The sequence below is a fragment of the Lepidothrix coronata genome, unplaced genomic scaffold, assembly GCF_001604755.1.
Source record: "Lepidothrix coronata isolate B3197 unplaced genomic scaffold, Lepidothrix_coronata-1.0 Scaffold1, whole genome shotgun sequence".
NCBI classification, from domain to species: domain Eukaryota; kingdom Metazoa; phylum Chordata; class Aves; order Passeriformes; family Pipridae; genus Lepidothrix; species Lepidothrix coronata.
In genome coordinates, this window is record NW_016690181.1 from 16,349,111 (window position 1) to 16,376,773 (window position 27,663).

At 45.9% G+C, this 27,663-nt stretch overlaps 1 protein-coding gene across 3 annotated transcripts in view; it reads right to left on the reverse strand.

Moving 5' to 3' along the window:
• Positions 1 to 27,663, reverse strand: part of LMO1 (LIM domain only 1) — a 93,914-nt gene that overhangs the window by 16,040 nt on the left and 50,211 nt on the right. Inside the window, exons 4-6 of one of the 3 annotated variants that reach the window (XM_017812686.1) lie at positions 21,728 to 21,853; positions 16,927 to 17,023; positions 7,366 to 7,482 (exon numbers count right to left, since the gene is read on the reverse strand). In XM_017812686.1, coding sequence (XP_017668175.1) covers positions 7,393 to 7,482; positions 16,927 to 17,023; positions 21,728 to 21,853 — 313 coding nt within the window. In that variant the 3' untranslated portion in view covers positions 7,366 to 7,392. Of the gene's footprint in view, positions 1 to 7,365; positions 7,483 to 15,666; positions 15,985 to 16,926; positions 17,024 to 21,727; positions 21,854 to 27,663 lie in introns of those variants that run through there. The other 2 variants (XM_017812679.1, XM_017812692.1) reach the window with 2 other exon arrangements.

A 27,663-nucleotide genomic window follows, 5' to 3' on the forward strand; every position in this document is an offset into this window, starting at 1 on the left:
AAGGAGGAAGAGGAGAAGAAAAGCCCCATGTCCTCATGGCAGTCTCAGCATTGGACATAGCATCAAACAGGCTCTTCATTATGTCCCTAATGTATATGTCCCTGATATTTTTTTCCCCTCATCAAAAGCTTTGCTTTAGAATATACATGACCTGGGTGCCTGAATCAGCTCAGGAGCATCAGCATTGTGATTAAAATAATAATAATAATTTTTAAAAAGCATGCATGCAGAGTTGAGAAGTGTGACCTCTGAGAGACCCAGAAAACTCTGCAAGTCTTGGTTACGCACATTAAATGAGGTTTAAAAGCTTGTCGCCCTCTCCAGCACATGTGTCAAGACCAGAGGTGGTGGAAGATTGAAGGAGAATAATTTGCAAAGAAGGGGTGTAATTTATCAAATTCTGGGAAACTCATCACTTTGTGTTGGATGGGAACTTGCAGCAAAAATAGCCAGTAGTGAGGTGAAGGTTTTAAGAGGCAGCTACTCAAAAAATGCTCCTTATTATGCAGAAACAGAAAATATTTATGATTTTTAAATTATTTTGCTTTCCCCATTGTTCATTTGGTCTGCTCTCATTAAATGAATGAGACAAACAAAAAAGAAAAGCTCTCTGAGAAAAGCAACATGGCTCACTCTTTACATACAATTACATTAGTCTATTTGATTCTGTAATACCTTCAGTCTTATTCTTCACCTGTAGTTTCCATCACATCAGACTGTTATGATGCAAACACTGAGTGGCTGGGCAGAAGGGGGTACAGTGAACCAAGCTCCTGCACAGGTGTGAGTTTTTCAGCATCTAGCACTAACCTGAAGAGAAAGGCCACACTCTTCACTGAGGAGAGAGGGATTTTTAAAAAAATTATTTTTTTTTTTTAAGAGTTGATCAGATTTGCAGTGGCTCAGTTGAAGTCTTTTGGAGATGTTAAATAATTAGCTCATTTTTTCATAATGAAAACAGGATGGAAAAAGGATTAATTTAGTAAAATGTGGGGAATTTATATCTGACAGCGGTGAAGCTGTGATGCCAGACTGCATTAGTCCTATCTGAGCTGTCCGAAACCATAACAGCATAAGCCAGCCTGTCCTTACAAAGTTAACAGCTGAGCAATAAAACGCACAAGCTCTCATTTGTGGGACAAGTGCCCAGTTGATACAGACCCTACTGAGGCCAACAGATCTGCTGCCTTTGGGAGATCTTGATCCAAAGGTCGCACTTTTTTCCTGATGTATTTTAGGAAAATTATACTTCCTTGTTAAGAATAGCATTCTTCACTGATACTTAGAAGCACATATGTTAGCCTAGAACTACAGGAAAAGTCTCCTGCTAATGGCACATGTTCCCATGGATGAGACATCATGGCAAAGATCAAAAGTTCATGCACCTCATCTGCCAATTATTTCTGACTCTGACACATGGTGAACTATGGACATGGCATAAAAACTCTTTTCAGTGCATAGGAGAGGTTTCACTGGCCATCCTCAGGGGTTTCCAGAGCACTGAATCTCCCAGGCACCTCAAGGTGCATCCTGTTCCTAACCATGGCTGCTTGCTGCTGCTGATTGAGACATGATCTGACCCAGCCTGGTCAAACCTCATTATTTATTTCAGGCTTTTTCCATCACAAGACCAAGATGCCAAGTGCCCAAAGCAGGTGTCCTGTGGCCTTGGCCGGGTTATGTGGGGCTTTCTCCAAATGCTTCCCAGCCACTTAATAACTGGCCTCCATCAGCAACCACAGGGCTGAGCAAAGCCAGCACCCGGCACACAAAAAGCCCCAGACCCCAAAGACCCCTGACCATTCTCCAAAGACAGACCATTCTCCAAGGGACCAGCACCTCTCCCAGATTTTAGGGGTAAGATACACAGCTTGGCAGCAGGCAATGCCTTTTGTTCCTGGGTTCTGCAGGAAGCACCAGTGCTGCTGCTCCCCCACACCGGCAGCTCAGCCACCAGAGCAGACACACATGATCAAGACAACTGGAGCACTGCCTGTCCTGCCCCAAGCAGAGAAAGCTGGTCCTTTATGAACACTGCCTGGTCCCGAGCTGGGAAACCGCAGGGTCCCTCCCGTTACCCAGAGCCAAGATTTATAAGGCAGGAGGCGGGGGAGCACAAGCACGCAGGCTTGAGCAACTGGATACCCTCAGATTTATACTCCATTTGGGATGATAATGAGGTGGTTAATACAGAAATACAAGACAGCAATAAACCACTGACTTTTATAGATCTCTGTGTGAATCTGAATCATCATTTGGCGAGCAGGAGATGGGTGATATACAGCAGCCTGTCCCACCTCACTCCTCACGGCTCCCTGGGAGAGCAGCAGCACAAGGGAGCCTGCGAGCAGCAAGGCTGATAAATCCTCCCCGGCTGTGGAGGAACAGCGGCCACGGGACAGGATTTGGTAATGGAATATGGATCAACTAATCTCAATTAAAAGCATGGGATTTTTTACTTTGACATCCCTTTTCCTCCACACAAGTTGTGTTCATCTTTAAACCCTTAAATTACGTTGGAAGTGCACGCTGGAAGCTGAAGGCAGACTTTGTTGCTTGCTTTAATAAAGGGACTAAAAACAGCCCCTCTTCTACTGGGAATGAAGGAGCATTAACTACCACTAAATTATCTACTTTCAGGTCACATAAAGTCATCTAAACTTGCATTAATCTGTTTACAACTTTGGAAAAAAAAATCACAGACCCATGGAATAGGGTCTGCAGATGCCTCAAAGATTATAAGAATTTAAAAAAAAAAAAAAGGGCAACTAGATAAATTAGGGGCAGAAAACATCCCTCTACCTTACAGTATGACTCTCACTTACAGCTGCTTCTGAAGCACAGACATTTGGAGGCTGGAAAAACAGCTCTGGGTGCTCAGTGGTGCTGCTTCGGGGCTCGTCTTGCAGATGTGCCCTTTAGCTGCTCCTGCAGACCCCTGATCCTGATTTGGGTGAGCCATGGCTCTGTCTTGGACCAGGAAAGCTAAAAAAACTTTACAGAAATATCTTCCAAAGTGAAATAGTGACTTTATGGTATCCAGCTTTAACAGAGAGCCTGATTGCTGAGAGCAGAGACTGTCAGCAGCTCCCAGCAACAGGGCCATAAAATCACAAGCAGCTTCCAAAAGTATTTCTCTTTGTGCATGTATTTTTCTGTGAGAGAAACTTAGAGGCTGAAGTGATATTTCATTCAGGCAGCTGGAGCTAATCCTTCCCATCCCTATTCTTCTTGGAGGAAGTGCAGGCAGGCAGGCCTGGGCAGCAGAGTTTCTGCTACCTCCAGACCCCAAACCTGCCAGTTCCACCAGAAGTGGAATATAAGAGGAGTTTATTTATATGTGATGGAAGAAAAAAGATAAAATATTGGAGGAAATGGTCCAGAAATGCTGAAATAAAAATGAAAGACTGAAGTAATCTACCCTTACTTTATGTAGAGGCATAGATATAAAAAAAACTTGCTGTTTTTTATTATTATTTTTATTGAGAATCCTTTTTCTTCCCAGGAAAATTGTTTATGTAGAATGTCCTGAGAAGCTTCATTTTTTATTTATATATCCATATATATGAGTGGTGGTAATTTGAAGTCCTCCAAACAATCACCTGTAAATTACAGTCTTTCTAAGCAGCAATATATATCCACAAATCAGTCCCAGGACACTGAAGCTATATATGAAAAGGTCTATTTATGTCACTCCAGGCAGAGAAAAAAAATTTGCTCAGTTTTATATAAAAGAATTTTTTTTATTAACAAGTATAGTTAATTGGATAATAAAAAAAAAGAAGAGCCCTTTAAAAGACCTAGGATAACTAGAAAGTTGATCTAGTGAACTCCTGAGCAGTGTGATTTACCAGGGCAGCGATCCTACTGCAGGTTCAGATTAACCTGCTGCACAGCACTGAGCACAGCCCCAGGTATGGCTCCTGTGCCCCACACACGCACTGGGAGAGCTGCTGAGGCACTGGGGAGGGGGCAGCCACACCACTGGCTGGTGGTCTACAACAGAGAAGTCACCAGGAGTGACTCCGCAAGAAATCCCTGCAAAACTTGGCAGAGACACTATGAGAAGAGGCAGGTTTATAGCAAGATGCTGAGGGATAAATCCCTAATTCCACCTAATCCTAAACTCCACTTCTCAGAGCTGCAGCAAGGGAAGGCAGCCCTGGAGCCTACTCCTGCATCAGCCATCCATCACCAGCCACAGAAAAGGTGTACTGGTTTGAGCTACTGCTGATGGGGATAAAATTTGAGCTTATTTTGCTTGCCTGGGGTAGTCAGCCATCAGCATACACACACACATCACACCTTCTTGCTGAATGAACATCTGCCCAAGTTGCCTCCTTGGGACCCTGATTTGGGACAGAGTGGGCATCAATGGGCAGAGTTAGCTTTGGCCACATCAGCCCCATCAGTGATCTGTATGCAAGCAAGGCAACAGCAATTCAAAGCACTATCTGTTTCTACCTGCAACTTTCTCACAGGCTTTACCTCCTGCTGTAAATGCAATATTTTGGGGGTGTGAGGGAAGAAAGCTTCCAGGGTGCTGCTAGATCATGTTACCAGCAGCAATGGAGCTGAGTTTCCAGGGCCTTGAGCCTCATCACTTGTAACAGCAGAGTCCAGATCATACACACACTTTTTTTCTTAAAAACACTTTTCCTCAAAGCAAGGCTTTGGGAGAAGCTGCTAACAAACCAGCAAATGACATCAACCAGAAGTTCCATTCAATAAGTGATCTTTTAAGTGGCAGGAGTACTTCATAGGATACAAAACATCTATTTGCTGCACTTTTCCTTCCATAAATTACACTCTTGGTTTCCCCAGTTGAGCACCACTGAAGATTTCAAAGAAAACTAACAGTTGTGTTGGGTCAGACGTAAGAAAATAAGAACTACTGGAAAAATGCATCCAGGTCATTGTCTCAAACACTCAGATGAGTTTAAACATGAGCAGTTATTTTCTTCATCTTCCATCAAAGAACAAGGTTTGCCTACACAGTGTTAGGTGAATATTAAGCCTGTCCACACAAGTGTTTTTGCATTGGCCATATTTTCAGGGAAATAGGATGTTTCTAGGACCTTTGTCATGGCTGGGCAGAGGGAGAGCGCTGGGGTACTCAGGCAAGGTAACAGTATGGCAATTGGTGTGAGCCATTGCATTTGGCCAGGACAGCCTGAACACAGCCAGCACACTCTCACACATCCCAAACCAAAAGGAAAGAAAGCAAACCAGCAGATTCAGGAATTGCACAGCCCCTTTGCAGTTATTCAAAAATAGATATCCAAACAATGTGTTGAAGAAATTATTCACTGTGAATTATTTGCTCTACTAACAAGCTGCTTTCCCCTCACGTCTCACTTTCACCTCACCTCCTACTTATGTGGGCTCCAATCAGGCCTCACTCTGCAGTTGTCACCAGAATCACCCCAAATTTACAACCACACCAGGACGAGAAGGCATCAGCAGGGGGGCTGAGGGGAAAAGCCACTGGACCTTAACAAGAGCAAGGACCCTCTGCCACAGCCTGGGGCCAGGCCACAGGAATGCTGTCCTGGAGCAATGCCAGAGCCACCTGGTGCCATACAGGCACCAGCAGTTTAATAGTGGGAAACCAGAGAGAGCATATGCTGGGGGACAGAGACATGAGGGGACGGGGCATAGGACACTGGTGCTTAGAGCAGGTGATGATGGCCAGAAATAGCCACAAAGCTGACTTTACAGCTGGTGTACTTTTTCCTACCCCACTGCAAGTTCATTCCCTGCAGTATCCCTATGGCCCGGATGGGGCACCCCCTGCAAGGGGCACTGTCCCAGAGTCCCTGTCACACCAGCGAGGCAGCACAGAGACAGGTCACACACTCTGTGTGCTATCTCCCCAGAATTGCCCAGTGACAGTCTGCACAAGCTTTGGGCTTGAGTTTGCAACCCCTCTCCCACACTGCTGGCCAAAATCAGAGCAGAGCTGATCCTGGGGAAATTATGCCCAACAAAAAAGGGCTCTCCCTGTTGTAGCACGGGGGACAGGGAGGGGATAGCAAATACCATCAGGGTTTGAAGGCTTCAATAATTCAAAGGTTTTTGATCTTGCAATAATCCCTTTGCACAGTACCACTTAGAACAGACTTTGATTAAGGGATATCTTGTTAACTGATGTTTAAAAGGGGGAGGGTTCTTTTCTAGTTTTTGCCTTTTTAAGAAGGGTTTAATGCTTGTGCTGTCCTCCTGCTGTCAGGGCACTGTGACACTGCTGGGCATCATGGCAGCCTGGCAAGTGCCAAGCTCCTGGCCATTAATTGCCCAGTGGGTTTATGTCCTCCAGCTCCTTCCCCCCACTTCCAGCTCCAGACATTGATGAATTTTAAACTAAAAGACCAGACGAATTTATTATCTTCCATTAGTCTAACACAATACAATTTATTTTTAAACAGCTTCACTCATGCAAAAGCATCCCAAAATGATTCACAGCAGATGACAGACTCTGCATGCAAATCCAGGCAGTTTATATCCTCCTGCACGATGCAGCAGGAGTTGTCCCACTGGCTGGAACCGCAACCAGGAGGATTTAATTATCCACAAAAGGGCATCATTGCACTTTGTCCCGCAGAACGTGCAATCAGAACAAGGTAGATACGGGCAATGATGAGCATAGGCAGGACCAGGGGACAGACTGAAGTGGATTAAAACACAAAAGGAAAGTTGAGCAAATCACACTGCAAATAAAGATGCTCAAGAACTTGAGAGGAGAGGGAGAAGCAGAAGGAGCAAGCAAAGCCCTTGTGTGGGAACAGTGGCACAGAAAGCATGAGCAGAGAGTATGTAGGAGCAGGGAGCTGGCCCAGGACTTGGAGGATGAGAGAAATACAGTGACTTGAGAGGCAATGAACCTATTTGTATCAGTTCAGGATCTACCCTGGTGCCATTTCTACAACCAATCAATAAGCAATTCCCAAAAAACACACAAGATTTTTGGCCAAGCATCTCCCCTAAGTTATGGTCAGGAAAGATTTACTTAAATGAAGGAGGGGAAAAAACTGTCACCACAACAGCCTAACTCAGTCTCTTTCCCTCAGTCCACATCCCCAGCAGGACAGGGGCAATTTTGTGGGAGCTCTATGACCAAACAGGGGTGTCACTCCCTCCCACAGCAAAGATTTCTCCTTCAACCAAAGGCATCTGACTTCACCGGTGATTCCACACTTCTTTCCCTACATACCATTGTAGGTCTTAGCAAGAGGCCAGAACAACACAGCACCAGCACGTACAACATGTCCATGTCACCCTCCTCACAAGGCTCAACCAGATGCATTACAAACACCTCCTGCACTTTCTTCAGCCCAAAAAGCTCAGAAAAACCCACTGCCATACCTGTTCCGGTCATACTCTCCCAGCTTCTCATCCCAATGCAGCTCCCTTGCCACCTGCAGAAGATGTAGTCCTGATCATCTTGCTGTAAACAACCTGCAGCTGCTCCAGCACAGCCCCCTGGGACAATTAAAGAGACAGAATAAGGACCTATTGGAAGCAGTGTGTCAAAAACCTGCCTTTCCCCTTCCCCCCAGCAAGGAAGGCTTCTGTTTATTTCCCCCAGACTGCCTGCCTCTCTAAAAATAAATTAATAAACACGGTTCAAGGATCATCACTTTTATAAAACCTCATCAAGAAGACCCACTAGGGACCAGAAGCATGTGGGCTGTCACACCAATGGAGCTGGTCACCTGCTGGAAGTGAAAACCAAAGTGATGGTTGGACACTGGCCTGTGGCAGTCACACCACAGAGCTCTGTCCACGGACACATCAGCCAGGAGGGGATTGTCCCCACAGCACTTCACCTTCATGCTGTGGCCCTGTGGCCCCCCAGCACATTCCAGCAAGTGTCAAGCACGTGCATCTCACTGGTGTTTCAGTGTGCCTCACAGAGGGGCTGTTAGGGTTTTGATCAAGCTCAAGTGAGATGCTTAGTACTTTTTCAAGATTTGGTACTTCCCAATGTTACACAGCAATGCAATAATCGTAGTGCTTCAGCTATTTCTAAAAAGGACAGTGGCTCTGTGAGAATAGTACTTATTAGAAAGCTCATCTTTATTTGAAAGCCAGAATCAAGTTCTTTGGGGAGAAATTAAATCATGGAAATAAAGAGCCATGAAAGGATAGAAGTGTGGGGTTAAGCAGTACGTGGCTCAGAGTCTGGCTTTCCCAGCCTCTGGCTTAACCTGATGAAGCAGGGGCTGTGGAAAACACAGGCAGTGGCACCCAGAAAGCAGCACGTAATGCAACCATGAGAGAAACAGAAATCATTGTTTGTGCATAAACACATGTTGTAGTAACAACACAGACATTAGGGAGCCTGCATGGTCCAGCAGGTCATGGTAAAGTGATGTTATACAACCACAGCCAAAATAACATGGTGGGTGCCCTTCCCTGCTGTGCCTTGCTGGGCTGGGGCCGACCCTTCCGTTGACCCGGCACACCAGTGCCACCAGCTCCACCTGGCAGCCCATCACAAAACTGGAACCATCCTCAGCCTTGGCTGCAGGTCTGGGGACACCACTTGGCACATGCTCACAGATTCTATGTTTTATCTGGAAAACAACTCCCCAGGGATTATTCCGTGTCAGACACCCCAAAAATCAAAACATCCCACACAATTAATCGCATCCCACATAATTAATAGCTGTCTCGAATGCCTTGATTCTTTTTTTCTCTACGATAAAGAAACAGACAGCTCGTACACTGTGAGAAATAAATTTTTCCTTCTGATTTTTTCCTCCTCTGTAGAACATTTATAAAGTGGAAAAGCCAGCGGCAAAGCATGTCAGAATTGTCTTTTAAGGGGTTAACATTTGTAAGATGAATGCTGCAAGAACTCTTTCTTTTTTTTTTTTTAATTAAAAAATATATTTCTGGAGCAAAAACACAAGCAATAAAGAGTGTTTGCCTGTTGGGAGGCTTGTTTTGTAATGCGGTATGAATAACCAGCTGACAATCCGTTTTTTTGTTTTCTCTTCATATGGCCAATGGCCACGAGCCAGCCAACTTTATTGTCCTTGAAATGTCATGATTTTGAGTATGCACAGAATTCTTAACTGCCCAATTTACTGCATAACATCCCTTTTTATTATATGGCAACAATGTGATCCTGGGCTCAAAGACTTACTAGTTAAGAAGATTATGTGTTTTCCTTTTTCTGTTTTGTTAAAGTGCCAAGTCTTGCATTTTTGGCATCTTCTAAAGAATAAAATGTCTTCTGAAATATTCTTTCCAAGCACAGAAGTTACCTCAGAGGAGCTCGGCATGGCAGGGCTTTTCAGTACTTTCTCGCTTGCTCAGAAGTTCAGACGCATTTCTTTTCCTCAAAAGCTTCCAATTTTTGTCTCTTTGTGTGTATTGACAGCAAAAAAAAAATTGTCCTTCATAAGTTTGTGTTGCTTTACTTTACTGATAATTTATTTCTCTCTCTTTTTTTTTTTTTTTTTTTTTTTTTCCCCTTCCCAAGCGTTGAGAGTTTCCTCTCGTGAGCGGGAGTGGGTAGGAGGCTGGCAGAACGAGGGGGGGACAGCCTGCCTGCACCCTCGTCTGCATTCCCACAGCTGCTGTCACAGCACCCCTGTCCTGCAAAGTGTCACCCCTCCCAGCCCGTCCCAGCGGCGTCCCCGGGGCTCGGTCGTGAGGGCTACACAGGCACACCAGGGAAACTGGCAGTTTTAGCCAAATTCAGCTCTGGCACAAACGCGAAACCCACTGTTGGTGGGAGATGGATCTGTTAAGAGCGTGACAGGGCTGGCTCCTGCAGGTCTGGTACCCAGGGAAAGGGAACATGATGCAGCCAGAGAGTGCAGGGGTCTGTCACTGCACCCCTGGGCTTCAGTGTGGCAAGAAACAGTGTGACTTTGCATCCCTCCGGCTGCTGGTGCTTCTTCAGGAATGGAGCCTTTTAAATATGTTTTCATCAGCTGACATTTAAGTATGAATAAACAACTATTATGCATGCACTAAATATTCATGTTCTACAACATTGCCATTACACTGAGGAATTATTTATGAGGCTGCTGCTCCCCAGTGGGGTGAGGGGACACGGTGCAGGGCAGCCAGGAGCAGCTCCTGGGCTGCTGCTGTGGCCATGGCAGAGCCACAGTGTTAATGTTTGTGTCTTGCCAAAGGCTGAGGCTTCCCAGGGCCTCCTCTCAGGTGCAAAGGCAAGGCATCCTGCTGTGGAGAATGTTATGTCCTGAACCTTTGTGTTCCCACTGGGACTTCAGGGCACCTTTTCTCCTCCTCTGCGGCAGGCAGAGATGTCATCACCTCAGCCCCCCAGGGCTGCTGTTACTGCTACCAAGGCAAGATGCTTCACTGCATCTCTGGGCTGTGTTCAGCAAGAATTTAAGAAAAATTAATAAAAGAAGTAAATTATGATAAAGACAATATCTTTTCAGAAAACCAAACTGCAAACGGAAGTCCCTCCTTCTGAACCTGAGCGTTGAACATTGAACGGGTCACTTAGGTTAAAGACACCCACTGCTGGGATGCACACGGTGCCTCAGGACAAGCTCCAGAGTGAAACACCTGTTTCAAGCAACAACATTTTCATTAAATAAAACCACAGTTTTGTACAGTTTCTACAAGGATGTCAAGACCTTTAAGTAAATACCTGATTCAATTTAATAATAATAAAGCTATTCTCAAGGTAATTTTCTTGGTAAAATCACCCAAAAATGCTCAGGTTGCATTAACATTTCTTTCCAGAAGTGTTACCATTGAAGACTGAAACAGGCAGCCAGGCCCCTCTGCTCACCCGCAGGCAGAGAGCAGGCAGCACCTTATTGCTCTTCTCAAATTAATTTCTTTACGTTAGGAGTGAAACATTCCTTCCAGGGAACTCCTGGGAATTCAGGGTTACGTGTCTGGTCAATGGTGGAGCGTGAATGTGTATTTGTGCAGGGTGTGCAAGGTGCCCATGGCCATGCCACCGCCTGCAGGTGCTGCCACACCGTGCCCATGGGCTGGCTCCAGGCTCCAGCTGCACTGAGGCCCTGCCCATGGCTCTGGCTGCTGGGCACCCACTGAGGGAGAAGGCTGACATTTCCAGCAGCCCTGAGCCTGGGCCACCTCCTTGGCCACCACACCTCCCCTCGCCAGAGCACCTTTGTTTTATAGTACTCCCAAAGTTACTCGCCCAGCCAAGTCCCATTTTTGCCCCTGTATCACCTGGAGGGGAAAAAATTGCCCATGGCTCAGAGAGGATGGATGTGCATATACCTGGGTCTGAGACAGCCTCTTGTCCAAAACCCAACCCATTTGCCTGCTCAGTGGTATTTATCCCTACATGCTGAGCTAACTGTGATATGGGCAGGTGGGAGCGGATCTGGCACTGGGCACCAGCATGGGAGCCCCTGGCTTTGGCACTCAGCTGCTCACATAGGCAAAAACCTCAGGGAGAGTGAATTCGTGGGCCTGATGGGGAGGGAGAGTTGGCCCTCAGGAGGGATGGTGGACAAGCAATGCAGCAGTAGCTTAAATCATCTCCTCCCGGACATGTTCTCCTGGGATGACTGGCCTCAGATCTGTGTCCAGTGCAATATATTTATGTTATTTATGTTTACACTTATACTTTTGCATTACTTATGAGGTGCTTCACAGTGCTTTTGTGGCAAAACAGATCTCTGTTTGGGGCATTTGCCCTCCAATTGTTTACAATAAGCTACTAATATTTAGTACTTTCATCTGCAGCTGATCCCCCACTTCAATCCACCTCTCCATGTTCTGCTGCTTCTGCAGGTTTGGTCCTTCCAGCTCTGCTTTCTCTCACATCTTTACTAAAAACCTTCTTCTGCACCATGAAGCAGCTGCCCTGCCAGACATCTCAGCCTGGCCAGAGTCATCCTCAGCATCCTTCAGCATTTTACTATTAAAACCAGAGCAAGCCAGCCAGACAGATGGAGTCATTTGGTTCCTGTAAGCAGCGATACCTACATCAAGCTGTGCAAACTGAGGCTTCCCCTGGAGCTGGTGCCTGCACTGAGAGCTCAGCCCTGCCCTGGAGGGTGCTGCAGGGAATACCATGCCTGGGGATGAACAAGAGAGGTGGAGAGTCTTGGAGAGATGCCTGCCCAGCAGAGAAGCTTAATCTATCTGCTGAGTTGGGGTGCAACAGGACAGGCAGCCGGGAATCAGCTCCGGGTCTGAGTGGGCTTCCCTAGAAAAACATTTGCAACCTCCCTCTCTGCTAAAAGGTCTATTTTTTGCATGAGAAGCTGATGTCTGAGGACACAGGGGGGTGAAAGGACAGGGTAAATGGCATCACCCCACTGCTGTTTCCATTTGGAAATAATATTACAAACTCATTGCAGGCAGCTCCACTGCTGCCTTGCTGGCAGAGGGGAAAGGAGCAATTGCTAGAGCAGGTGGAAGCCAGCACCCCATAAACAGGGACAGGGCTTAGCAATGGGACACAGAGTGACCTAATCAAGAATTAAGTCAGAAACTTTCACTGGCAAAAGCCATTCCATTTCCAACAACTCCACATTCCCTAATCTAGGGGGGACAGCCCCAGGTACAAAATCACCAGTTACCTATGGCCACTACAGGTCAACCCCAGCCCTGCAGCTGGCACAGCTCCATAAGGCTGCTGGAGAAGAGCCTTCCTGTCTGAGAGCTGCTGAGGGCTGGGAGCTGGGTCGTTTGAGGAATTAGATTTTGAGTGGTTGTTTGGAGGACTTTGCTCACAGCTCCCCCACCCCAGCAATTTGGAAGTGAGGCCCAGGGCCCTCACCAGGCTGGTGGAGAGACCTTGACAAATCCCTGGTGTGTGGCAGGGGCTGGCATGGTAGCACTCCCTGAAAGCCCAAAGAACCTGTTGGTGTTACAAACGTCTGCCCCTGTGCCCACACATCTGCTGATTTCCATACTAAAGACATTTACTGTATATGTTTGCCACCAGGGAAAACTGCTGCCTGCGACTCAGCTCTATTACTGGAAGAGCAGCGGCGGTATTTGCGCTACTCTGAATATTGCATTTCCAGGACCTGCTCTGTGGCTTTCGAAATCCTCCTTCCAACTCCCCACATCCCCCTTGGCCAATTAGGGAAAATGCCTGGTGGGGGTGATGGCCTCCTCCTCTGTGTGGCAACGCCGCGCCGAGGGACTGGCGCCGAGCGGCGCAAACCATCCCTTCTTGGCGTTGGGAAGCGCGGTTCGCAAGCCAGCGACAGAGGGATGAAATGCAAATATAGCATTTCTTGTAAAGTAAATTAAGCTAACAACGAGGTAACAAACCGCTGTTAATATTAGATTAACTTGTTTGGCAAGATACGAAATGGGGTGAGCTGGATTGCCGGTGGCGGAGTGCTCAATAGCGCTAATGCTGCTCAGGGAAGTATAACATCCCTCTGACAGACAGGGGCACGCTCCAAAAGTAAAATAAATTGAGTCTGGAGGAAGAGCCAGAATCTGTGCAGCAATTACACCAGCATTAAAGATGAATGGAGAAGAAGCTTAAGATTTCGATTGCCTTTAAATACTGGCTTGTTTTTAATCTCAAAATCAGACTGTGCTATGATCAGCCATTAGCCCCAACTACAAAAAAAAAAAAAAAAGAGAAAGAAGATCCTAGATTTTAACATTTGTAGCATGAACTTAAAATACCTCTTTGATCTAAGATAAGGAGGCAAATGGCACATAATGCAGAAGTTAAAGCCAGTTGAGTGCAGTTGGCAGCTGGCAGCAGCTGGGCTGACATTGGAAATGATGGAGGTTTGGACAGAGGGGTCACCGGGAGCCATGTCCTCAGTGTGGGGACTGAGGCATAGGCTTAAATGTCATACTATATGCCAGTGGTCACTAAACTGATTAAGCAGTGGTTATCTTTAGCAGTAAAAGGGCTATCTGCTAATACTAAATGATTAGCAGCTAAAATGCCATTTACTCTGCTCTGATTCCTTGAATGAATATTTATGCCAAGTGATGACTATAACACCATCAAAAGGTTTCCCTGCTCTGCTCCATAGAGTGGAAGCGATTATTCAACAGCAGGTCTGCACTCCAGCACTTGTTTCTATTAAGCAAATTTGCAGCGTTCAGACAAAAATTCATGATTGCATTGTCCTCCTGGGATTTTTGTTTTTAAAGATATCCCACCTCCAACACTCTCCAGGGCACAGGCCATGGCAGGCAGGCCTTGTCTGCTGGCAGACACAGAAAAGAGAGCTATAGATGCTGCACAATTTCTCCCTGGTGTTATTATTTTATTTTTTTTTTTAATATAAGACAACTGGACATTTGCCGCACCCCACTCAGCAGCTAGAAGCTGTGTCCTGCCCCAGGCTTTCCTCCCACCCACCCCGCTGCCATCTGGGGCTTTTGCACGAAACAGCATCGTGAAATTCCTTGTTAGACATCAGCAACTGGATCTACAGCCATGGTGACAAATCAAGTGGGCTGCCCATCAGAAATGAAGTCCCTGCACCTCAGGGTACTGGCCTGCATTTCACAGCAGGGGCAAGCGCAGGGATGCGGCGAGAGCCATTGCATGTAAGTTGGGGCCCACAGTGTAAATGACACCTCCAAATGGGCCCAGTTCAGATACTCCCGCCCTGCAGAGCCATTGTGGGGACACACATACACAGCAAGACGTGGCTCACACCAACCAAACGCCATTTGTGTTCATCCAACAGTAGAGTGGGATTTCCTGCACAAACGACCCTCTACTCCAGCATCCTCCTCCCTCTGGGGTGACATTTCTGCAGCTTTCCCAGCGATGTACAAGAGATCAGGCAGCTGCAGAGCCATTAGCTGGCATTAGTGAGGCAGTTCTAAAAAGTTACACTTTCCTCCTCCCTTCAATTCTGAAGTAAGTAGACCAGCTAAGCCAAGAAAAAAATGCTTTCTAGAAGGTACCATTCTCCAAAGGACTCAGTTTTTAAACTGGTACCAAAACCCTCCTTAAGAGTCTGAACTAAAAATTAATAGCTCCCTCCAGTGTGTTTGGTGAGTGGTTTTGGTTTGGTTTTAATGCTTCCTTCCTCACCACAGAGCAGCACCCTCACGCTGCCATTGTGTGATGAATTACAGCAAATCCCAGAGGCAGGTGAGGAGCCATCACTCTGGAGCACAGGCAGAGGCAGTGACTGTCTGGCAGCCCATTTCAAAGGAAGAAATCAAAACATTTGAGTAACAAGCTACTCCTTCCTTAGCCCCAGCATGGCCACCTCCGACAGCCTCTACAAAAAGAGCATCAACTCTACAGTTTCTCAAAAGACAATCTTCCCCAACCCCAGAAAGCACGAAAATGGAGAAGCACCACATATCCATAGGCAGCTCTAGGTGGCTTTTAAATTGCTATTCCATATTTATGGGAATAAAGAGGGATGGGGCCAAACATTTTATAATGGGTCTCCCAAACCAAAACATCTGTTTATGAAGAAAAATCACTCAGTCATTTCACATACCTCAGGTAGCTTTAGATGACAGGCAATATTTTGAAGCTCACTAAGTGTCTAAGCTCACTAAGTGTCTACTGGAGTTTTGCTTCTATTTAGCCATTATTTAGCACAGGTGTACATAAAAGCATTTCATGCAAAAGTCAGAACAGCACCAAGCTGCACTGTATTTGGCATTTGCAATTCAGAGAACACACACAAGCGACCCAGGACCAGCAACCAATTAAGTCACATCAGAAAAAAAGTACTCGGTGTCTATTTATTAAAGGAAAGGGGGGTAAATTTAAGAAAAAGCCAGAAGACAAAATAAATAGAATTGCAGCCATCCTTTACAGCTACTGGTGCACTATATTAAAGTGACACTCACCATACAAAGAAATGTGTTTGATACAGTCCAGTGGGTTGCACATGAATTGCATAACCTTGAAAATCATTGCACAAAGCATCGCAGCAGGAACACAGTTCAGAATTTTTCTCCAGGAGATGCTTCAAATCTCATCGCTTTTGTTACGTGGGAGGTCAAAGCACCTGGCACAGAGTAAGCAAAAAAGGGCTGTGGGAAGGGATGATGCTGCATCAGCGCCCGGTCATGTTCAAACCCTGACATCAGCCCTTGCAGCAGCTCTGACAAGTGATGCCCCACGGGAAAACACCACTGCCTATCAAACCCTTGAAATTAATATCCTGATCAATGCCCAGGCACCTGTTGGCAGGGCTGGAGGGAGCCTGCTCCTCACAGACCAGACTGGAGACACCATATCAGCCGGCCAATAAGTGCTCCTGGCCATGGAAAAGCTCTGTCTGAGTTCACAGAGGTGCAAAGCGAGGTGCCTCTCAGCCAGCAGCTCAGCAGCCTTGGTGGGACCCAGCCAGCGACGCTGATGGTTCCCAATCATCACCTGCCTCCAGCTTGTTCCCTCCCATTGTACAGGGAAGCAGGTGGTTGGACACAAGTCTCTGCACTGTTCAAGCAGAGAGGTCTAACTCTGCAGCAGCATTTCCCCCAGCTGGTGTTTGTGAACCTGCCTCTGCTGTGATCCATGTGATTCCAGGAATCTGTGTGTATGTTTCTAATAGTCTGCTCAACATAAAGCACAGGAAATACAGGCTTTTGTCACATGGGGAAGAAACCACAGCAAAGATGACCAGGAAACATTCATAATTTTTAATTCACACCAGTAATAAAATTGCATTACATTTTTCATAAAATAAATGTTCCAGTTTATATACAGAAAACAGACTGTACAGAGCCCTCCCCCAGACCCCAAAAACTCACAAACATACAGGCAATGCAGTGCTCAGCTAAGCAGGCACAACTGTACATCTAAAATTGTAACTGCTTTGTGTTGGGGGGGAAAAGTACTACAATGTATATAGTCCTCTCTGGACCAAGAATTAAAAAAATATTGCAGGCAAGCTGACAGGCGCCCTCGCTGCTCATGCGGCCAAGCGCCCATCCCACAGTGCTTCAGCGAAGCAGGGTCTGTTATTGAACCTGGGACTCGAAGCTCCCGTTCAGCTGCCCTTCCTCATAGTCCATCTGACACAAGATCATGTTGTTCTTCAGGAAAAATTTGTCTCCCACACAGAACCTGGAAGATAAAAAGAATTAATGGGTGTAAGTATGCTTGGGTCTCAAGGTGACTCCGGTGACCAGTTTGATTTCTAGCTCTGCCAGTGGCATCGGAGCCCAAGAAAGCCCATGTGCTTCTGCCTGCTTCCCTTTCCCCTTCCCCACCCCAGGGTTTTGCCATCCCTTTCCCTGGCACAGCTGTGCTCGGCTCCAGGCCACAGTTGTAGGAAGCAGCTCAGGGAGCAGATCCCGGTCCCTGCCGGGTCCCACCACCAGCAGCGGTAGGAGACCAGGAGCAGTTAAGGGATTTGTCCCTGCAGACAAGAGGTGTCGGCTCTACAACCGAGAAATCAAGCGGCTGATATTACACAGAGACTATTTGAAGTTTTTGCTGGTATCCATGTTTCCACAGTTCCCTCGGGTGAGGCAGTATTTACACTAATTTCCAGGCAAGGACTGGCTATTAAGTCCTTCCTCACCCCCTTGTGTACAGTGCTGAACAATAAATAGAAATTTCCCGGTGGCTGGACTCCTAACCTTTATCTTCATTGAGCGAAGGGCACAGCTCTCTATATACCATGTAAATTGTTCTGTTTGTCTTGAAGTTGACAGAGAAGCTTGTGATATTTAACAATTTTATTTGACCATTAAGGTCAAAAAAGTTCCACATATAAGATCTGAGAGGTGTGAACTGACAGCCAATAGCTTTTTTGCCCTGTCTGCTTGCTCAGGAATCAGAAGCTAATCTTTACTCCTTAAGATAACAAATAACGTTCTTTGCACCCAATTCAGGGGCTGTTTTTTGTCCATCACACTGGCAGGGCAATGACAGACCAGAACACACAGCTGTGCCTCCCTGCCCCAGGAGCTGAGTCTGAAATCAGCCCCAGGTCCCTAAAGCAGAGAGGCACCCTGGGTCGGGGGCTGTGCCTCATGGCATCTCTGAACCAGGCTCTGAAGGAAGATCAGTGGAGATGACCCCATCCTCAGGAGACTTAGCAGACCTCAAATGCCCATTTCCTCTGCTCCCAGGCAGAGCTTTGGCACTGTTTATTCCTTGACTAAAATACTTTCTTCATTTTAACTCAGGCAGCTTCAGGCAGAGCATCTCCATAAAACTGAGTATTTTCTGCTAAAAGAACAGGACTGATAATTTCAGAGCTCCTTTATAGGTCCAACATGGGCACAAGTTTCCTCCAACCGGACACCTGCAAATAAGCTGATTAATTTGCCAAGTCGGTACAGAGAGAACTAAGTGTTGGTTCTGCCTTTATAGGATTTCACTGGAGACCATCCATCCTCTTCCCTCTGTGGCACATGCTTTAGTAGTTATGAAATTCAACCTTTTTTGTATATAAAAAAGCTAAAAATTATTCTCAATTTAAATTAACAGCTCTTATGCTAAAAACTGTACTGCATACACTCTCCCTAACACCACCTTCCCCACCAGCAGGTTTACTCACTATAAATAACAGACACAGCTGCTTGCTTTTTACTACTTATCCCTACCTTAAGTACCATATAAATCTCTAGGAAGAGAAATGCAAAAATTACTCTTACTACCAGCATCAACATCTGTCTCTTGCTAAACCTGGTTTGGGTCAAGAGGAGCCAAAAGAGAAGCTGGAGAACTAGGGAGTTGGAAGGTGGGGGTGTTGTGTACAAGCACATGGGAACTGAAATGCACTGCAGGGGTACCTTAATATGACGTGAAGTTTTGGGAGAAGGGTTTGTTTCACTGGAAAGGCAACTATTTCTACCTGCCAGTCCTGCAAACCCACCAGTAAACTGGGATCTTTTCAGCTGATGCATCACAACTGGAGACCAAGAATTTAACAGGGCAACTTCAGGCTCAGTTTCTCGTGTCCCAACCCACAGGTCTCTTCAGAGAGAGAGGTGGGACCGCACCACCAGCCCCCATGCTTGGATCAGGAATGTTGCTGAGGCTCTCTGGCTGATCAAGTTCCAGCCAGCAGCAGTGAGAAACAGGTGCTGAACCTACCCTGCCATTTCTACAGAGTGATTTTCTTCTGAGCAAAACCACACTTCAGATAATGGCAACAGAAGCAGCTGGATTTCCTGCAACCCTTGTAATACTGACCTATTAGCCAGTTACAGCAGTGATCAGCTTTTATTCAGCACTATGATAACCATTTGACTTTAGAAGAGTTTAAAGCACAGTAGGCTGAGTAGCAACGCAGGACTTGTTGCAAACCTGATGTTTTAGAGAATGAAACTAATGAAAACACTGCACACTTGCTAAAAATATTAGAGATTTTGCTCTGATAGGTTTAACACGCTATACAGTGTCCAGCTATAGAAGGGCAAGGAAGCTAGAGGAGAATTAAAGAAAGGTCTTCCTCATCAAATCTTTTCATAGCTGAAGAGCGATAAGGGGTTTCAGTGGGGTTTCCAATTCACAACTAGTATTGGCATCCACCTCTGCAATTTTGACTTTAGGGTTACTTAATCTCACTGTTCTCAGTTCAGCTTCCAATGTTGTCTGTTACAGGATCACTTCCACTCTGCCCTTTCAAGCCAAAATCTCTACAGAATAAGTCATAAAAGTTTGTAGCCCTCTGATCTCAGCCAAAAATAACAATCTACACATAGCTCTACGCTGTCCACTCAGCCCATCTTTCAGAACAACTCAGCTCCTCTCAAACTGGGCAGCAAATCCCTTGTGCATCAAAGCGCAACTCTGCCAGATCGGGGGGATTATCTGTGCTCTCCTGCCGGGCAGTGTCAGCACGTGGAGGTTATGGGAAGGGCAGGCAGGGCAGCACTTTGCACTGAGCACAGTAACAGTGTTAGCAACTGCAGAGGGAAGGGAAGGAGGGAGGTTCTTTGGAGCCTTTGAAAAAAAGAGTGAAATTTTAAAGAAATTACTGAAAATGAAAACTAGGCGCCACTAGGATATTCCACAAGAGAAGAAGGGTAAAGTAGGGGTTTGATGACAGATAGTTATCCTACAGACTCCAAGGCCAACCCAGCACTCCTCCCTGTGCAGCTCATAGCCAAGACTTGCCTCTGCCTGAAGGGATATTTGAGATGCTCCAGCCTTAATGTCTGCGCGGAGTTTGGGAGTACCCCTCTCCTGCCTGGCCTTCATCAGCAGGGTGAAGAGAACTGAGCCTGAGGGCTGAGCCTGGCAGCACCTGCAACACTTCCGAGTCTGGAGACAAACCCCAGAACTGACCAGTGATTTTAGCACTGTGGAAGGAGCATCTCGGGGAATAAGGGTATCACCTCTGTGCAGTCACACGCTGCTGGTCGGGGATCATGGCTGTGGCAGGAGCATGTTCAAAAGTCACAAAACAAGACTGGGCAACTGAAAGATTCCGTGTAGCTTCTGGAGAGAGCCCAAGGCCAGGAGCCACTAGATGTCACTGCCGCCCCGGCACTGCCACCGCGCCCGTGGAGGCGACAGTATTAATGGGAGTTTTGTATCTCGAATAAACACCGCCTCCGCCTTCAGCCGGCGATCGAGTAAAGCCACCTGGGCTACACACGGCTCACCCGATTCGCCTCTTCTGTGCTCGGGCACCAACCAGCTGCAACCCCATCCATCTCAAGGGCTAAGCCACTGTCAGAGGGCACAGAGGGAGAAGCAGACAGGGTCGCCTAAGGTTAGAGGGGAAGTGGCAGGTTTGCATCCACACATGTAACATGTATGGCTGCTTTGTGAGACATCCCACTGTGACTTTTTTCTAGATTAAGCAACGAATTTTAAAGTCAGTCTTTTAGTTTGACTTTTATGGAACTGGGTTCTCCATCTTCTCGCACCTCTCCCACACATATCTCTCACACCTCCCCATGGGATGAAGCATTGCATCCTAGTTTCATCTTTGGGAAACACAACCACAGATTCAGAACAGGAAGCCAAGCACAGGCCTTGGACGCTGGGCAGCCACTACAACCTGACAAAACAAGCAGTAAGAACAGCAAGCAGTTTCATGTCTGTCTTAGACAAGGATGGATAAATGGATGCATCAGAAGGTGACACTATATCACATCTGGTTCTGTGGGCTTCCATGCTGCCTACAATGACCAATAAACATGCTGCTAGGAAGATTTTTCACAGCCCTCCCAAATTCAACTGGCTACAGGTAGTCCAAGTGAAAACACTGTGCATGACCCTTCATTATACTCCTCAATGTGCATTTTCCACCGGGTAAAACCCAGCAGAAATACACAAGGCCTACTCAAAATTATACCACCAAGATCCTCTGTTAATTACACAACAACTTAAGGGATTTGTTCCCAGTGTTGGAAACGGCTTAGCTAGAGTATTTTTCTCCTTCCTGTCCCTTCTCTTTATCCTTCTTCTTTGCCATCCCCTGTTTTGAGCCTGTCAGAAATGTGATTTAAGCAAGATAACATCAGTTTGCCAGAGGAGGTCCATTCTCCATCGTCTGCATTCTGCAAAGAGGGTAGATCCTGAAAGGACGCTGAATCAGTTTGTTTTATTCAGCAGCAGCTGTGCCTCATACAGTCTGTGCCTGTGTGCCCCCCCTTGCCCCTTCAACTCCCACCAGCTCCAAGGGGATTTGCAGTAAAAGGGCTACAGGTACTTACATGCATCACCCAGGTCAGCCTAATAAACGAGCCCGAGCCACACCAGCAGGCTGTGAGCCCCAGACAGGTAGTGTGGATCAAACGTTTCCCCATTTTGCGGCCAAAGGTATAAATTAGTTTGTGCGTATAATAACTGTGTCCTCACCGCTGGTTGCAGAGCTGACAGGCAAAGCAGTCCAAATGGTAAACATTATCTCTGGCCCTCATCACCATCTCAAAGGCAGGGATCAGTTTACTGCAGGCAGCACAATTCCCGGTGGTACCAAAGAGCCTGCCAAAGAAGCACAATCATTAGAAGCCATTTTAATTAAATGGTGGAAGGACTAATTAAGTGTAATTAGCAGTATCAAATACTGTATTGCACCAATAAATAGAAGTTGCAGTCTCCATTTCACTGACCAACCAGCGTGCGGGAACTTGGGGTAAAACTGCCTGGTGAGCAGGCTCTGATCGTTGAGATGAAACTTCATTTGGTTTGCAAGCCTAGGGCTAATTTGCTGTCTAATGAAGAAAAGCATTAAACATTCGGAGCGCTATTTTGGGGCTCACAAAATTTCAGTCAAAAACTATCTGCCTCTCTGCAGCAGTGGGGGAAGTGCTCGGAGCCTCCCATCCTCCTCCGCGTGGGTTTGCTCTGCTTGGCCACAACCTGGTGGAGGGACAGGCTGGCACCTCTCGCAGCAAGACACACGAGTCCTGCAAACTTTGCCAATCCTGGCAGGCAACACTATAGTAGAGCTCAGGAAGAACCTCACTTACCTGCTGTTTAAAAAGAAAATACATCATTTCTCTTGCAATGAGTGCACAGTATTTTGCAAGGCATCTCGGAGAGCAAGCCCTCCCCCCTGGCTGTGCCCCCCTTCTCCCACATCCGCATCCCTCCCAGGAGCCAGCTAAGCCCTTCCACGGCGGCCTGAACAGCATGCTCAGCCGTTCCACTTCAGCTCCCCAGTCCTCGAGGACAGCCCTTCAGCACTGGAAGCTTTGCCATTTTCATCTTGGCTTTCACTATCTGTCTCCCCAGATGTCTGCTGCTGTTACAGCTCCTGCCGGGGGACTCAACCAAGACTGCAGCACCCTTTCCCCAGCCCCCAGCCCCCTTTTCCAAGGTGTCCCTGCAGACCCCTGTGCACGCCGGGGGCACCACGCCACTGCGAGGCTAAAGCCGCAGGAACCAGCTGGGGGCACCGATCAACAGGCTGACAAAACCAATCTCACCCCAGACTGTGGTCAATATGCATGTGGGTTAGTTACTTTGCCTAGAAGATGATAAAAATCGTATTCTTGGGGCGATGGGCCTCAAGACGTACGATTCCTGCTGACCATTAGCTCTGCACATGCAACGCGTCGCTGCCCGCAGACAGATTTGGGCTCATGGTTTGTTTCAAGCCATTGGTTCTGGCTGATTCCACAACACGGAGATGAGAAGCATCAGGAAAATCTATAACCAATTTCTAAACCTGCAATTTGCCAAGCTAATCAATACTAATTATTACTGGCCAGTAATTGTGAATTAAAACACCCAGCAGTGTTATAGAAACCTCCACAACTCTCCCTCCCTCCCACAGTGCCGTGATTCTGGAGTCAGCTTGATCTCCAGCTTAAAAAAGGCTACCCTTATTTTTCTTTAGAAGTGGTATCAGTGGTCTTTCATTAGGCCTGGCTGGAAAACTCCAAGCCTCCCTGTGAAGAAACAGCACTCCGTTTTCCCCGATAGTTAAACCACGCAAACCAAACCGAAACACTCGTGCAGGACAGAAAATCTGCAGAGGGAGTACCAAAATTTTTTGCCCTATGATTCCATCATATGAAGGCAGGCAGGGGAGCCAGCTGAGCACGGGGCTTGGCTGCCTAATGCCAGCAGATCAGACTGAAAAAATGTGGCAGTGAAAAGTGTCCAGGTCTCCACCCTGAAACGCCCTGGCTCTCACTGAGCACCTGCTCGCAAATCAAGCCATTGTTACAGACATCCCTCCCTTCCTCAACGTAGCTGCCCCTTTCCACAGTACCTCACTTGGGCACAGCAAAGCCTGACAGCTTTTGCCAGGATTTTCCTATTTCCCATAAAACCAGGCATCCGTTTTTAGAGTACCCAAGTCACAGCAAACTCAAAAAATGAGTCAAATGCATTAGGCAGGGAAATTGGGAGGTTAATCCTAGATTTGCTCTGTGCCCAGCACTGCTACATGCGCAAGTATAAAATATCCATTATTCATTAGCATCACAGTTGTGTGGAGCTCAATCTAGATTAAACAAAATAAAGGGGCCCCAGACAGCACCATTTGCATTGTTAAGCAGGTGCTTTTCTTCAGCCTTCAAATAGGAGACTTTTCTAAATGGAAATGATGGGGAAATTTGGACAGATGTTCACTTAACTATTTAAACAGTTAGCTTAAGAAACATGAAAAATGTATTTGGCATCGTATTCACCTGTCTCCTTTCAGGGGTTTTGGGGGTAAACCAATTGTTAAACAGCTTTGACTGTTTGCATAAGATCTGAAGCTTATGTTCTGTCCAGCTGAAATCGTGTTGCCTTCTAATGTCTACATAAATGTAGCTTCCAGCTAGTCAGCACGCTAATCTTTTTCTCTTCTATCAAGTTTCACAGTCCTTCATACCCTCCCTCTTCCAACAGATGAACATTTCACACTTATTCTAGCACTTCCTAATTTTAATCTGCTTTTCAGAGAGCGATTTAGAGCCCCGTATATTCACCATGCTTCTAAAAATACGCTGTAACTTGTAGCTTAGTGAACATTATTTTTTTTAACCTGTTGGAAGAAAATACAAAATGAGCACAGGCTTTTGCCTTTTTTGTTTGCTTGTAGAAAACCTGCCACCTCTGACATCTACTGATCCAGAAGCTACTTGAGCTGAAACTTTCTGAGGTGGGGAGCTCAACATTATCAGAGGAGGGAGAGAAGAAAAGGAGCAGGAGAAAGATCTTCCACCCCAAGCCCCATCTGTGGTTATATTTAAAATAACCCCACATAAACAAACTGATCTGCATTCTGTCCCCCAGATACCTTCATAACAGATGCAATACTCTCTCACACATTCACGCACACAAAGTTTAAGCACGTTAGAAACATCTGTCGGAAGATGCTCAGCATCTACTTACCAGCTTGGAGCCATTGGCATAAAAGAAGCTGGAAATACAGAAAGCTTTCAGTTTGTAGTTGTTTTTCTTCTTCTAAACCCCCTATTTTTTCACTTCCCTTTGAAGTTAAAAGGCAACAATTTTCAAGTACAGATTTATTCCCCCTTATGTAACAGGAAGACCCAGCCAGCTTGTAAATAAGCATAGACTATGCAGATTTAAAATTTAGCACAATTAAACTTTTACCCTGTGATAGTAATTATGTTTAATGGCTCTTAGCCTGAACTTCACCATGTCTATTGTTGTCAGCCAGCCTAAAAGCAGGAGTTTGTCCAAGGACAATTTTCTGTAGTTTATGGGCACACTAAAAACCCTGCTATGCTCTTTTCTCATTGGCCATTGATGTCAGTGTGTATAGTAAAAATTAAAGCTAATTGGCATACAGGAGCAGCTCTGAATGCAAATGAATTAATGGAAAAAGAAGGGAGAGCTCCTGGAAGCAGTAGGCAACTGTCAAAGGATGTTTTTTTATGGAGTCTTGTCTGGGCTAAAGAGCAGTCCTCTGCAGGATGATGCAGACCTCAACAGCTCCATGAATACACCTGAAGTTAATTCAAACTATAATAAAGTCACAGAACCCCGCAGATTTTTTTAGGGAAAAAGAGAATGGTAAAGGGTCTTTACTGTAGGAAAACAGTAAGAAACTTCTCATTAACACGTTAAGTTTAGCACCTTTTAACAGATTTTTCCTTCAACCAGAATGTGCAGCGGGTCTAAAGTGAGAACCTTCTTGCCTATTTCTGTCACCACTAGGAAAAACAATCTGGTTTAGTCACTGCCTACGAGGAGAGAGTCCCTGTTTCTTCTCCCCACTCTAGCCTGTGTCTGACTTTAGCTTGTAACCAAAAAAGGAGAAAGGCTTCCCTCCACAGAAAGTGAAAATTTTAGAGCTGTTGACTTCACAGGAGACAAAAAAAAAAGGAAGCAGGACAGACACATATAAATAATGAGTGGTACAGAAAGGATAGACTGGCAGTGCCAATCAGATTTTTTTTAAACAACACAAGAACAAAATGAGTTCACAATTAAACAGCTGAGTTGAGACTATTAATTCCCCTCAAAAAGGAGGGGTTTTTAATCACCAAAAGGTAAGAATTATAAATTGAAAGAGGACCAAACACTTAATAATACAGATAAATATCTACATTTGCAGATATTGCGCACAACTACGTATTTTTCTACATATTTATGTATCCAGATTATCCAGATATACAAGTTTTTGGAAAGCTACTGAACCCCATGCTCATATCCTCTCCAGCCAGTAGATGAAAGAGGTTTTCCCATACACCTTCCCTACATACCTGCTGCTGTTTATTTCCTAGCTTCATCAGGGTCTGCTGTAGAACAAGATTTGCTTTATATACCTGAAACTCATCATCATGAAAAGAAAAGGTTTTGCCCCTACCATTTGAAACAAACCAACAACTAGTATTTCAGTGAAGATGGCTCTTGACAGCTTGCAATCAGTACTTTTCCCATCTGTGGATATTAGAAATCTGCTGAGCTACAAGTCTGATTTGACCAAAGTACTGAATATACCAATAATTGCAGGGAAAGCCTAAACATCACTTAAAAAGATAAAAAGAATAAGCTTAAAAGTAACTTCAGACAACTTCCCTGTAATCAGCCTTTGCATAATATTAGAGAAAGCCTTAGTGATAGGAGATTCAGTACTGTGAATACATATTATCTGGTGCACCCTCCTATCCAAGACACTGTTGTCAAGTGCCGCAGTGGGAAGTCATGTCAGCTGAAGGAAAAGAAATGCATTTTGATACTAATGAAATTGGTCAAGCTGTCCCCTCATGAAGCCTTCAAGTTCAATCCCAAAGAATTTACGTCTTGCATGCCAAAGGGTTTGGCATTCACAGACAGCATAGCAGGAGGAGCTGAACCAGCGCTGTACAAAACAGCCCTCTGGCTGAGTGACCGCACTAGTTCAGAGATTACTGGCTGTAAACTTCAAGGTTGCTCAAGGGTTTCTGTTTGCAGTTGAAGAACACATCTGAATGTTCACTTATTTTTACTCCTTTGGCCTCTCCCTCCATATTTTTCAAAGGATATTCACGGTGGGGCTGAGACTCAGCAGGTAGGAGGTGTCCAAGTCCTACTCCCCTGCCCCAGCCTTTCTCATGGTGTAACTGAAGCCACTGACCTTAAACCCATCTTGGCTCTCTCTGGCACTGCTGAACACGTGCAACAACGTCCTCTTAGGAGATTTTAAATACAGCAGTCAGAAAACTGCAAAGTTGGAAGGGCTAGAAGCATGCTAGCATACCACAGCCAGGTAGAATTGCTCCCCATAAGCTTTCCTTCTCACTGAGGGGTTTTGGAGATGGAAATAAAAGGGCAAAAAGCAAATGAACAAAGAAAGTATGAGCACAGGCTGTGAGACGCTCCTGGAACAGCTACTATGGAGAAAAAAATAATTCTGTACTTTAACATCACAAAGCACAGAAATGTTGCCAAGACACATTGTATTTTGAGCCTAATTAATCCTCCTTAATCTGTATAGACACCAAGTGTAGAAGTGAGAGTGTCCGATGTAGCATGCAAGACACTCCCTGTTGCAGTGCAAGAGCAGCACTTCAGTTTAGCAACATTTTTAGGCTCTGAGAAGATACCATTTGTTCAGCCACACTGCATTTACACCTCCCCTTCCCACGCTAAACGTGTCCCTTTTGAAAATCCGGCAGGGCATACTCTCAGAGCATGCATGCACCCTATGCTTCTCTGGAGGGAAAAAGTCCCAAACACTTTCCCCTTCCTCCTCCCAAGGTGTTGCAGCTTCTGCAGGTCGAAGCTACATTCTGAGCACTAGTGATGTCTTTGGTAGATTAACTTAAATTCTGCCCGTTGCAGCACGCACATCTCGGTTCCTGAAGGCTTGTGCTTACACGTCCCTCCGTGGTTTAAGGGTT